At 35.3% G+C, this 14,535-nt stretch overlaps 1 protein-coding gene across 4 annotated transcripts in view; it reads left to right on the forward strand.

Annotated features, from left to right (window-relative positions):
* DGKB (diacylglycerol kinase beta) overlaps window positions 1–14,535 on the forward strand; it is a 356,801-nt gene that overhangs the window by 86,672 nt on the left and 255,594 nt on the right. For all 4 annotated transcript variants that reach the window (XM_074863476.1, XM_074863493.1, XM_074863484.1 and 1 more), the window contains 6 exons: window positions 871–1,024; window positions 3,867–3,902; window positions 5,477–5,617; window positions 10,935–10,984; window positions 12,316–12,390; window positions 12,915–13,034. In XM_074863476.1, coding sequence (XP_074719577.1) covers window positions 871–1,024; window positions 3,867–3,902; window positions 5,477–5,617; window positions 10,935–10,984; window positions 12,316–12,390; window positions 12,915–13,034 — 576 coding nt within the window. The remainder of the gene's footprint in view (window positions 1–870; window positions 1,025–3,866; window positions 3,903–5,476; window positions 5,618–10,934; window positions 10,985–12,315; window positions 12,391–12,914; window positions 13,035–14,535) is intronic.

Genomic DNA, 14,535 nt, shown 5'->3' on the forward strand with positions numbered 1-14,535 from the left:
CAGGGGAAGTGGTCATGGCACCAAGCTTGTCAGAGTTCAGGGAGTGTCTGGATGATGTGCTTAGTCATATGGTTATTTTTAGGTAGCCTTGCAAGGAGCAGGGAGTTGAACTCAATGATCCTTGTGGGGCCCTTCCAGCTTGAAATATTCTGTGATTCATTTTATTACTTAAAACAGACAATGCTGTCTTACCAGGAGAAATCATGAATGACGTTTCATTAATCAGCTCTTACCTTGCTGGCAAAAGCAAAACCAAATTAAACTAAATGACAAATGTTTCAAATCAACAACTTTTTTTTCCCCTGTAAGTAAGGTTGTGTATCTCAGCACTCTCATTTGAATATTAGAACCTATTTAAGGCAGGGTGATTAGTTTCCCTTTGACAAATACCAACAAAATATGTTGCCACCTAGGAAAAGACAGGAGACCTTCAATTCCCTGAAGCAGGCATCCAAAAATCCCCTGCTTGTTCTCTGCCTAATTATGGGGAAAGCTAAGATTTGCTAGGTACATCCCTGTGATCTCCATAGGTGCCTTTGGTTGCAGTTTTGTACGTGCTGTTAAGCCGTATTCTGATCAAGAAACTAGAGAGCAAGGAACTTAGTTTCAGGCTCCTGATACAACTGCTCTGAATTTACTCTGGGCTGTCTTACACTGTGCTCTGGACTATTGTAGCAATACTGTGAGTTTTCAAGGTAATAATTCAATAATATGTCACTTTCAAGAATAGGTATGCCAGGATGTATCTTTAGAAATCAGTATTTTGAAATACAGTCTAAAGTTTTTGTTAACTGAATATTATTTGGTGGATTAGTATGAAAGTTTTTGCAAAACAAACATTTCAAAATACTTTTTTCCCCTCCACTCTAGACAATTGATTTAGAGGGGTTCAAGCTGTTCATGAAGACTTTTCTGGAGGCAGAGTTACCAGATGATTTCACTGAGCATCTTTTTACATCATTTAGCAACAAAATCTCTCACTGCAGCCCATTAATAAAAAACAAACCCCAGCACCTTTCTGGAGGTAAGTAATAAAATCACAGTATTATAAGAGCTGAAGGTTCCCTCCTCCTGCTATTTTACTATTTAATAGCTATAAATATATGGAATTCTAAACTATATGTATGGTTTTTGTTGTTCTGATATTTGTGAAATTGGAGAAACTAACTCATGAACAAGAAATACTGTGAAAAGAAATGGAAGTTAAATGGTTTCATCTTTTTAATTCACAATAATGATGCAGGTGAGACACCAAGTGGTCAATCTTTGTCATGTTAATGCTAATCTGATTGCTATGGTTACATGATCTTGCTGCCTACTCTACTGTATAAACACTTAGAGACCTTCAGAGCTTCATCCAGGAGGTTCCTGCTGGTGCTCTACAGTTTCTGTGCCCATTTACTGCTTCTCCTCTTAAGTGATACTGCTATTAGTAATCCTACATACTTACCAGCTACTGATATTTTAAATGTCCTATAAGTGTTAGCAGTATTTCTCTTCACAGTGTAAGGATCTTCTTTAATGCAGTCTGAAACTGTCACGCTAAACTGAACATTTTTATTAAAGTGACTTTGAGTTCAGAGGACATAACATGTTAAAACACTTCTATGCAAACTGGTGTTAAAAACTATAGACTTCCAAAATTTTATAAAACTTCTAAGGAAAATTTTCAGAAGAAATTTAAGGTTACTTTCCTAACTTGAAATACTTGGTTTAGCACTTTAGCAGTTTGGGAACTCTATCAAAATCTAGTAGCTAAAAGCAGAAGCTAGACTAATTTAATGAAATAAATTGCATGTTTTAAACAGCTGGGATAATCAGGTGCTTAGAGCAAGTTACCATATGGTTTGATGGGCACTTAATCGCTTGAATTCTTTATATGAAGATTAGGTGTCTTCAAATTGCAACTCACCCAGAAGTTGTGAATTTGGTACACGTACTACTGGCTGAAATGTTAGCTATTGCAGACACCAGGCACTAGATTTCCATAGATGCCTCAGTGTACAATACTAATTATAGTCTTTCAAATATCACCGATTGAATCTAACCTGTTTTTTCTTTTTAGTACATGCCATTCTCAACTATGTTAAATAGATGGGTTTCAGGTTTTTTTTTTTTAATTTAAATTTACAGTACTTGTTATTTCCATGTCTTAGTTTTATATTTCCTGGCAAAAGCCACAAAATGAACAAACAAAGAAAAAAAACCTGTATTACATTATTTCTTCTATTATATTATAATGTATCTATATAATGGTCGTTAACTGTAATTAGACTTATCCAGAAAAACTGTTTTCTGCTAGTAAAGCTTACTTATGACATCTGGAATATGATTCTTCATATAATTTTTTTCTTCACTTGAATTCTTCAGGTATCTTTTTGTATCCTCTCTAATCAGAACTGCCATGGACACATCTCCTTCCACAAATAGTGCTGTGTAGACAGTATATTCTCAACTTCTTGGGTTCTTGTTGTTAGTTATCTTGACTGGTTCCATGTGCGGAGCAGTAGGGTTATGGTGTAATCTGTTGTGTGGAGTATTCAAAACTTTCTGTTGCTAATTACAGCTCTGATAATGACTTACTCATGGGTTTGGGCAAGTAATTTAGACCACTGTTTCAGTCCCTCACCCTTAAAGATGCTTTGCAACAGAATCTCTAAGGGCATGTCTAAATGTATTCTTTAATCCATGCTCCAGGGTATATTTTAGATGTTATGAATTTTCACCACTGCATTTTTTTCAACTATGGATATACATTCTGTTGCCTATAAAGTTTAGCAGCACAATTTCATTTCCACTGTCATTACTTTTAATTTTTCGTTGGAGTTTTAGTCATATTTTCATCATTGAGTAGCATCAGCAATAAACATGCACTGTACCAGCCACCAAAACTTGTAATCTTTTACACTTAACACTTTTTGCCTGATAACTCCAATAGCAGCTATTTAGTGGTTCATATTTATTTATTATGCTGTGGTTTTACATATGTCATCTGACTACTCTTACTTCAGAAAATCATCTTTTATCATTCTGGTGTTGTATTTCTATGCTTTTGACACTTCATATGTAGATATGATAACAGCTGGTTTTAGGTCATTGCCAGATTTACAGCTAAATTCTGACCAGTATAGGCAATACTCTGCTTTTTTCACTTTCACTATAATTCCCTCTGATAGATTTTATTCTTATGTGTGGTAAAATAATAATAATAATTAACAAAATTCATCATTATAATGGTTGTTGTTGTTTAAACTGTATGCTAAGTTTCTTATTCTAATACTACCTCCTAAAATCTTCTTCACTCACTTTTCCCAGTTTGTAGTCAATTTTTATCTTTTTCTGTTAGTAAGGACTTCAGAAATAATGTAACATGAGACCAGATTAGTAGTCTTCCATATGTATTTAGTGTAATACCAGAAGCACTGTTTGATAAATTGTTAAATCCAAAGCATGTTCAGAGAGACAGTTCAGTTCACTTCATGCAAGAGTTATTTGTGCTTGAAAATATACTGTTCATATTGTAATTCAGTGCACGAGTTCTAAACTAGATGTTGCATCTTTATAATTTGTAGCATTTAAAGCGAAAAAGTATTGGTATGTTTTGATGTGCAAATGAAAATTATGCAAACCTTTGCTTTAGGACATCTAGTAATTTTTAAATGTTACCAATAGTGAAAAAAACTGTCCTTACTGGAAATAAATTTGTCAGAAACATTTGACACTCTTCTGGAAAATGGAAAGGTACACAAGAGCTAGAGAAGATTCACAAGGAAGGTAGCAGGGTTCATAAATATCTCTGCTATGTGTCCGTTTTTTACTTAGTGTGTCTTGGTCTGCTCATGTCTGTTTATAAATTGTATTTTCAGTTAAGGTGTCTGAAGAGAGATGGAAACAGATGCCAGGTAAGCAGTAGCACTGTAAGTCATCTGTAAATCGGCGCATTGCAGCCACCCCTCTTCTCCCACCTCTGATTGAGAAGTAATACTTTAACCTGTACCTTGCGGCTTATGATAAGCTAAAAGATACCTAAACATTTGTATGCCTTTTCATTTGGATTTCAGGACTCTACATTTTCAGATGAGTTAGCCCAAGTTTTATAATACTTTTTACTCTGTGTATAAGACTCACTTAAGACTGGAATGTGAACTATTTGTATAAATTGTGTGATTAAAGCTAGCATCTTAATTGATTAACATTTTATAATGTCTTAGTTTTAACGGCACTTAACCAACATGCAAATGCATTTAGTAGAACATTACCCTATTAAATCTTTTTATTAATTTAAATATTTACTTTTAGTGTTTATTATCTTCCTGAAACCACGAACATGAACTTGATTCAAAGATATGTTTTCTGCATGTCCATTTGCTCTTATTTACTGAATTACAGTTTTTTAACTTGTATACCTCAGTAGACCTTTGTAAATGTCTTCAGATTGTAATGAAGTTTTTCAAGATAAAAATAGGGGGGAAAAAACCCACCAGAATTCTGTTTCCATTTGTTACAGTAATTAACTTGTCCTAAACAAATGGATGAGCAAAATTATGTACGCAGGTTATGTGTGCAATGACTAATCTGTTCTGAATTATAGAAAATATTGAAGAACAGTAAATCCTTTTGTAAAGTTTCATCTTTAACATCACTAAAGTCAGTGAGAAATGTAGCAAACTTCTGAAGGAAGTTTTATTACTGTTTTCTCTGTGTTCTCCTGTCCTTCCCCTTTTTTCTTCTGTTTATTGGTCTGCAGATTCCAGTAGTATCATCAGGACTGGTCATATTAATGTTCTCGTGAAACAAAAAGTTTGGCAATGTTGAAACTTGTATTCCAAGTGGTACACTGGAACTGCTCTTGTTCACGATGTTTGAGCAATTATTATGACTATTACTTAAATTCTATGTTTATTTTCATAGTATTCTGTGGCCAAGGCTTCCGTGTTTTAAATATGTGTTGCTCTGACACACATCTGGCTGTGTTTTTGGGAAGACTGCACATTTGGTTATTATCAGAGTTTTCTTGTGACACTAAAACATCTTCAATTAGTGTAGCTGGTGTCAGTCTCTAAGTTAGATGAAGCTTCTAGAAGCACAAGGAAATGGATTCAGTGTTGCACAGGGATTGTTTTAATACTTAAATTAACATGTAATATAGTAGAATAAAAATACCAATTTTTTTTATAGTCATATGACATTAGATCAACACAAATGGGAAAAAAAAGGGCTATGCCATTCCCATGATTGATTTAATTTTCAATAGTTTGCTTTAGCTGTACAGTATTTTAAAACCCCACTATCATTTTAATTCTGCCTTTGCTGGATAAACTATGAACATGAATTGTTTAAAATGTCAAGTTTATATTTAAATTAATAAGTCATTTGAGATTCACATAAAATGAAGATGTAGGTATGCAAGAGTTGTGTTTTAATTTTCTGCTTATATCATATGTTAAGAGTAACAAAAGCTATGTGTTATTTCCAGGTCTGAGACTTAACAAAGGTACCTCTACATCCCGACCTCCTACTCCTGCCAACTTACATTTACCAGACATGATCCAGCTGAAGGATATCGTTTGCTATTTGTCACTGCTAGAAAGAGGAAGACCTGAAGACAAGCTAGAATGTATGTTATTTTTTTAAGTTAATTTTATATATTTATTTCAATAAGTCATCAGAAACGCTGTTTCTAAATTTTCTGAGTTTAACACTCAGTTTTGAGTAGCTATGTTATAACAGTATGGTTCTAGGTGACCATTATTGCAGAAATTATCTTTTATTCTTGATAATATTAATTTGATGAGATTGTAATAAATTCTTTGTATCTAGCACACTCTAAGGTGGGGAGTAAGGATCATACATTCTGCAGTGAATCCCTTCTATGCTGTCGTCTCTTGATTGGTATCAGGTCTGAGAAAAACAAATGAAATATACTGAGGATGCTTAGAGATGTGGAAGTGATGAATAATCTGTAGAAAAATAGCTAATTCAAACAAAGGCCATGGACTATATAATGTAAGTGAATACAGAAACGCCAAGAATGATCCATGTCTGCACCACTGTTGGGAATGAGTGTTTCACACTGGAAGTTAGAAATTACTTGATTTTTTTAATTAGGGGCTTGATTCATTAAAGCCCAACATCTCTACCTGTTCAAAACATAACTGAGAGTTTGATCTGTGAATCAGAGAAAAAAGAAATAATGTGTTTTCCCATTACAGAATTTTAGAAGCCAGTTTTCCAGGTAAACAGTCAGTCCAATCATATAGTCTTTACTGAGACGAAATATACTTTGATATACATAGCTGGTCTGTCTAAAAGGAACTGTGGGATCAGGCTCTAATACTATATGGAAAGTAAATAGTATGGTAGCAAATGCAAACAGGAGGCTGCTTCTGCCAGAATGAGAAATTCATTACAAGGTTACATGACTGTATGTTGTTGAAGTATCTTGATGTTTCATTACCCATAGTTGGCCTACAATGACAATGTAAGATCACTGATACCTTTGCCTCAGCAAAGATTGTAATGAGCCGTTCCCAAACTTGGTAATACCAGTTTGGTATCATATGATTAGAATGTGAGGATGTATGTGTGAATGTGCATTCAGAACACAAGCACAGGAAAACTAAGATCCTAGGATTGAATTCAACTTACAATGTAACAGTGGTTTCGTGGTAACAAGTTACACGAGCCTTATCAGAGCTCTGAAGAGCTCTGTGCACAAACCATAGCATGAAGAGCAGATCAGTTGCCTCCCCTGGTGTCAAGCATTGGTACAATGAAAGGGTGAGAGGCAGAGGAACAGGTGATGATCTCAGTGTAGGGGATGCTCCATGAACTTCCTGCAACAGGAACTGCATAGGCAAAAGGCTATGAATGATCTATATGATTTAGGAGCAAGAGAGCCTGATCTGATAAATGTACAATACTTGCATGTTTTGTATGTTCAAGATCATTCTCATTTACTACATATAATTAAGGACATGGTTATTATGTAGGTTTATTTTCTACTTTGTCATACAGAGTTGAAATATACCATGTATTGTCACTTTTTAGTGTCTAAATTTTAGCTTATGCCGTACCATTAGTATGCAGAATTCCCTGTTGCTTTTAGTTGAATTGTGCTTAAAATTGAATTGCCCTTATAATGCTATAATTTAACCCTTTGTCTGAAATAATTTGATAGCAGTAGGTCCTGTGGCTGTAAGGTAAATTATAAATTAGTAGCCCTGTAGTGAAAAAAGAAAGGGTGTCTTAGGAGTTGCCAACGTTAATATTAATACTAATTTCAAATCATGATTTTTTTCCTGTTGACAAAAACTGGAAACACTTTGAATGATAGCTGAGTGTTTGGAAACTTGATTCATGACAAGCAAAACATGGAAGCAGTGCTTTCAAATAACAACCAATATAATCTGGAGGATTTTTAAAGATAAAATACACTAAGAGGAAGTAATGTTTAGGTTTTGGATCTATATGATCTATGGATTTTCACAAATGTACCAATATTCCAGCAGATAAATTGATTCTCTAACCTCTTAATAGTGTATTTCTAGAGGTCTTACGCACTGCGATGCTCACCTGTTTGGCATGCTCAGCATATCTATTATTTATAAACTATATATGGCCTGAATATGTAGAGAATATCCCAAACTTTCCTAGGAGAGATACATTGGAGTAGTTTAAGTTCTCTCAAGGTCTTACTGCAAACAGTTCAAGGTGTATCTATATTGTTAAATACCTTCATGCTCTGTGACTGAACCTGTAGACTTGATCCACAGAAACCATTTTCTGCTCTCCATGTTTTTTTCACATGTGCCAAGCTTTTCTTGCTGGTGTTCACACTATAATTCTTGAACATGTAAGAAAGACCACTTCTAAATATGCAGAGGACTTCCTAAGAAATGAACAGTGGTGTTTGATAGCTCAGCTTTTCTTCCTTTATTGACCCCAACAGCAAAAGTTATTTTAGCTCACAATTCCATGAGGCTTTGACAGCACAATGCATTCCTCAGTTTTTATGTGTTTTTTACGGGTATAACTGTGAATGCCAGACATGTATCTCTTGTGAAACTGTTCAGAGAAATGCCAGGAGGCAGTATGGAGGGCATTAGACGTAAATGGTGTGAAGAAAGCATACGACCTCCACAGGTACCATAGCTTTACAAACACAATATGCTTACAAGTGCTCAAACTTCTCTCCACTCTTATGAACAGAAACTCCAAGAATTATGAGCTGTGGCGTTTTTTGCCAGTTTGTCTTATCAAGACTCTCTCCAGGTTATTCTGTTTCTGTTCTTTCCATACCAAGAGAAGCATCAAGACTGCCACACTGTTCTTTTGTATTTTTGCACTAATATGATTAGTTATAGTCTCTATTTTTGCTATGCTAAGTAGCTCTTGGACACGCAGGCTTCTGTGAAGAGTGACAAGCCTTACAGTTTTCAAAGTATGTGCATTGGTGAAAAGAGAAGGTGCATTCAGCCCTTGTCTGTGCATATGTTTTTGAGTTCCCCAATTTCTTTGCAAAAGAAAATAAGTTTGAACTTTTGGAATTTCTGGGATGCCACCTTTTGTCATAAGCAAGAATAGAAGTCCAAGATTGCAGGTGAAAATATAGCAGTGCAGCAGCTGACCTCATCTTGGTAATTTTGTTTTAATACATTTTAAATTATTTACAGAAGTTATGCAGTCTAGTAGTAGAAGTCGAGTGGCCAGTCAGTGCTATCAGATAAGGGGATGGGAAAAGAAATATAAAAGACTGACTTGGGCTTTGTAGTTTGCATCAGAACTTTTGTTCAGTTGTTTTTATAATTTTGTGTTGTTTTTTCTCTTAGAGTGCATAAATCAGCAAGAACATTCATATTTAGCAGGTTATGAATAGAAGAGAGATTGCATGCCACACCAGTAGCATAGTTTTTCAGTCTAGCCAAGAGCACAGATTGAGCCTTTTCACTACCCAATACATATGTAATTGGAGAGACTTTGTTTGTTACAAAGGTGAAACAGTTATAATTATGCTAATGTCTGTTTTTAAATGACTGATTAGAACTACTGATCCATGTTAAAGGAGAAAAAAAAGCTGTAAGCACTACTTCTTTGGAGTGGGTAAAGATCAGGGAGATGCTAAAACTTGCTTTCGTGATAACCGTAGAACATTCTTTCAACCAGTGCATTACAATCACAGAGGAGGAGGAAAGAGAACCAAATGATTTGAACTTTATCACTGAGTGATTCAGCGATTCATCCCTATGGAAACTGTGAATGCTTAATGGTACCTTTGCCAGATAATATTAGCTGTTGTGCTCTGAGCAGCTTTAGTAGAAGGCGTACTAGCAGGGACAGTACCAATCTCTGGCGGATTTTAGCTTTAACTGTTGTTTTACACTGAAACATTTCTGCTATGTAATTCACAGGCAAAGAAATATATTTTTATAGGTTTTCTTAGCCTGTAAGTAATGAATAATGGACCTTTGTAGCTTGAAACAATGTACAATGTAAGTGTCTTCCATCTTGTATTACAGCTCTTAAGAGCAGTGTGATGTAGTGGCAAAAATTGCTGAAGTGGTAGAGCAGATAGACTACTTACCTTTTTTCCCCACGGTTAGGTGAACAACTCGGGAATAAGATGGGGGATATAAGGGAAGCATACCAATCCATATAACAGTTAAGTATGTTTTGCTGTAAGTCAAAACCAGTCAAATTCTTTCTGAACTTTACTTTCTAATTGCTAAGAATTTCCTCTCACTTCTCATTATATTGTTTCCTGAAAACTGTGATAAGCTATGGAACTGTAGCAGCATTTGCTATGGATCCAATGTGGTGGGATTATTCACTGTTGAGTAGGTCATACGCTATGTTTCCAAATATATCTGATAAGACAGTTTGTAAGCACACTTACTCAGGTTTTGCTATTAGTCAAGGCATTACAGTGTCCTGGGACCACCTGTACATGGGCTCTCTTCTTACTCCTTAGAAAATAGTTCTAGGGGGAAAAAATGAGCACTTTTGAAGGGGATGGTGTTTAGATTTCAGAGCTCTGACAAACTGTCCCAGAACATAGGGACAAAGCGTGAGGTATTTGTAGGCTTCTGGTTTTCATCTTTATCCTTTTAAAAGTATTCCTACCAAAGCTTCAGGCTTCTTTCTGCTCTGCAATCTCATGCTGTATATAATCAGCAGAGTTTATGCTTTGAAATATCTTGGTAATGGTGGACCTGCTCTTGTAGCTGGAAATCAAGTAATGATATAAACTTGAAAGTATATATTCTTTCTGGATATTGTCAAAATGCAGCTATTCTTGTCTGGGTAGCTCCCCAAAATGTTGGGAATACATTTTCAAATTGATGAAGCACATCTGGTCCTGGGAGGAGTCATGCTGACAGTCTGTGAGGAATGTTTATTGTTGGATTTGGCTGATTAGATACTTCAAATAATAATCTTCTGTTTCATTTAGTTGGTCAGAAAGCACTTCTGAAACAATAGCACTATTGAATAAGTGATAGCTGCAACCAAGGGAGTAGGATAGCATTGTAAATTAAGCAGGCTTATCAACATTTGCCTGACCAATTGCATGTTATCCTGTGTTTGGTGAGATGACAGAGAAGGGCCTTTTGGTGGTACTCACCATGGAATACAGATCATCTCTAGGAGGAACCAGAATTAAGTTCACAGACCAAATTGGAGTGATTATGTGGAAACGTGCAATTGCACTGTGCAATTGCAGCTGTGACAGGGTAGTCACTGAGTGAACCTCTCACATAATACAAAGTGTTTGGTGGGTCTACAGTTAGTGTGATCATTAAAGGAAAATGTTAATGTTTGTCCTTTCTTTGAAACTCAGATTTGGTTGTTTTGTCTTTTGGTTTGGGTGTGGGTTTTTTTTAGGAAATAATGTTGTTACTATGTTTTCTGAGTTTCCTTCTCTGTTTCCTTTTTAGTTATGTTTCGCTTATATGATACAGATGGGAATGGATACCTGGATAGTTCGGTAATGTTATTTATGTATTTTAATGCATTGTAAGAGTATGTCATAATCGCATACCTATACAGAACTTAATTGATCTAAATCAAGTTTATATTTATGCTGAATTAATAGAAGCAGTATAAACTGCAGTCAATAAAAAGACCCATTTTGAAAGTAACTCATGAGTTTTCCTTTAAGCTGCTGCTTCTACAACTGTATAAATTTTCAAATGCTGACACTGCTGTTGTGGAGTCCTGTTCTATAGTCTTCTGATGTTTAATCATATTACTGTAGGGGACACATTAATATGATTCCTAAAATTCTAGTATGCTGCTGGGAGATATATATGAAAACACCATTTGTAAAGTTTTAATCAAAAAGGGAAAGTGTGAGAGTCACACAGTGGATGTATGTGGAGAGATAACAACATGGAAGTTCTGACATTAGGAACAGAGAAACAATATTAAAGACAAAGTTTAGAGGAGCAGCCCTACTAAATGTTTGAAGGAAAATCAGAGATACAGCAATCATTTTAAAAATGTAACTATTTTTTTTCTGTTAGCTAACAAAAAGAAGTATTTTATTGGCAGCTTTCTTTTTTCTTTTTCTTTTTCCCTCCTTCTTTTGTATCTGCCTGAAGACAGCATAGAGTGAATTGGTAAAGAAGACGAGGTGGTTCCCATAAGTAACAGGGGAATAGGGAAGCTAAGTTATATAGAGTTATGAAGTAAATACTGTATCATAATTTTAGGCAATACAAAATATGAATTAGATATACTAGTGCACAGTAAATACCCATGAGAATTCAGAATGGTTCTAGATAAGCATTTGAGCATGTTTACAAAACATTGTATATATGAATATTGAAGAGCACTGGTGATGTGTGATCAAAGGAAATTATAACACTATAATGGTAAGAAAATATCTCTGTATTAGTTTATACCATCCACTTTATGCCTTATTTCCATTAGAAAGTTGTAAATTATACAATTGCTGTCAAAAAAATATTTTGTTAGAGTGCTGGAATTTAAAGGACCTTACATCATTATATCACAGGGTGGACTTCAGATCATGAAACCAATGCTCAAATGATCAACTAGGAAGGAAGAATCTATTACTACTTTCAACCCAGAGGCTGTCCTTTGGTTTTGGTGCTGTATTTCACCTCCCTGCAAGCTTTGGGGTCCATGCCTGATGTTTTGCTAGTGAAGTGGATTCACTTAAGAGTGGACAGCTTCCAGTGTAAAGGACATTTCATTAGGAACAGCGCCACTGAATGCAATATGTTTGAATTACAAGTTGTTGTTTTTATAATATTGCATTAAATATTGTAATTCTTTTTTGTTTATCTGTAGGAGCTAGAAAATATCATTGCTCAAATGATGCATGTTGCAGAATACCTTGAATGGGATGTTACTGAACTGAGTCCAGTAAGTACCCATTTTATCAGAAGTTTTTAATGTGGCTAGAGATGGTGTTTAATTATTTTGTGATACTTCATGTCAACAGGTGATTCTGTAGTAGTAAGATAGAAATAATAATAGTCTGTGCTTCAGTTTGACACTGTCAATTAGCACTTTTACGAGTCTCTTTCTGATTAAATCTGATCTGTGAAACATTCTTGCTATAGTTTAAGGCTTTTCTTCAGTGCATGCAGTAATTAACATTTATAAAACGAGTGGTTTGTCTCTGAAAATTTCTTATTTGTACTGTACATAGTAAGTACACAAGGGGACACAACTTGGTTTGGGAACTTCAGGTGATAATAAAATGTGAAAAGGAATATGACACTTCATTTTCTGAAGTGTCAGTACTCATTTTACTACAGGTTCCATACAAATAATATTTTCCTTTTTCGCATGTGGATGAGGGAATTTGAGATCTTCACATGTTCTAAGAAGATGTTGTTATATTAGAATGTGGAATTTATGAGATCTTTTGTTAAACTGTATAGATCCTTCATGAAATGATGGAAGAAATTGACTATGATCATGATGGCACTGTTTCCTTAGAAGAGTGGATTCAAGGAGGAATGACAACAATCCCACTTTTGGTCCTCCTTGGGTTAGAGAATGTAAGTATTAACGTAAGAGTGTCAAGTTCCTGCTTGCATGTCAGCTGTGGCCCTCAGTTAGTTTCTCTGTGGCCTGTATGAAGAATGGCTTTTCTTTACTATGGCTGAATGACATGCAAAGAACAGAAGTGTGTCTTCAAAGTCAGAGATACATTAACTTGTTTGAAGCGACACCAAATGAACCAGCTCTGGAGCTTGAAGCTGTAAAAAGCTGATGAATTTGTCCTGTTAACAGTATGTTGTTAATTCCTAGCTGCAGTAGTATCTGTTAAGAATGTTTTACTGCCCATGTATATGTTACAGCTGGCTTGGAGCAGTGTCTGTAGGCTTCTCAGCATGGTGCTGTGTTGTGTGGCCTAACCATACTGAGTCACAGAGCAGTCTAGGTTGGAAACAACTTCTGGAGATCATCTCATCCAGCCTTTTACTAAAGGCAGGACCACAGATTAAGTTATCGAGGGCCATGTCAAGCCCAGTCCTGAATAATTCCAGTGAGGTGGATTTCACCAGTTCTGTGGGCAACCTTTCCCAGTATTAATTGTTCTCAAGGGAAAGAGCTTTTTTCTTATGCACAGATGGAATTTCTTCTGCAGCAATTATTGCCCATTGGCTCTTGTCCTGTTAGGATACATCCCTGAGAAGATAGTTCTTCCATCTCTGTAACTGCCTTAATAAACTATACTAAGTAGCAATATCTAAGAGAACACTTACACCAAAGGATAGAGTGCAATGAAAGAAGAGCTTGTTCTGTACATTTACAGCTTCATGCTAAAGATAAGACAGATGTAATATGATCAACTTTTATACCAGTTCAGCACATCTGTTTTAAAACTGGCATGTTGCCAGTGCCACCTGCTGTCCTGTATTTGAGCTAATTTTGAGCACATGTATCTTAGCGTGTATTTCAAATGCTCTTCTGTTATTTGAGAGAAAACATTTTCATTTCATTTTTTTCTGAAATCTTTTTCAGACATTGAGGTGAAATAATGAATAATACTTTCCACATATACTGCTATGGCCTGAACTAAACCTAGACTGCTGTAGTTGCTCTATGTTATTTTATTTGCACAAAGAATGGTCAGACTGACACTTTCCATAGGGAAATACGCCACAAAAGAATGTGTTTAGCAGAAGATCTAAAATTCTTGCAAAATCTTACTAATCAAATTACCAGATAAATACCTGAATTGAGGATAACTTTCAGTACATTTGGATCACTGTAAATGCTAATTACCTGATTCTGTATGTGTGATTGAGTAACAAAAATGTTAAATTATTTCCCTGTCATCAAACAACAGATCTTTGTCAGGCTGAATTCCATTATTTCCACAGAATTACCTAAACAAAGGGCAGCAAATGCTCTCAAGCAATCAGTACAGCAGATAACGTACTCATTTTCAGTAGAGATTTTTCATTTCTGACAGGTAGTGTAGATGTTCTGGGAGTATTTTTCAGTGTCTACACTTCATTCTTTCTAAATTTAAGACTCCTTAAATTCCAT

This window comes from Strix uralensis, chromosome 1 (assembly GCF_047716275.1).
Source record: "Strix uralensis isolate ZFMK-TIS-50842 chromosome 1, bStrUra1, whole genome shotgun sequence".
In the NCBI taxonomy this organism is placed as follows: Eukaryota; Metazoa; Chordata; class Aves; order Strigiformes; family Strigidae; genus Strix; species Strix uralensis.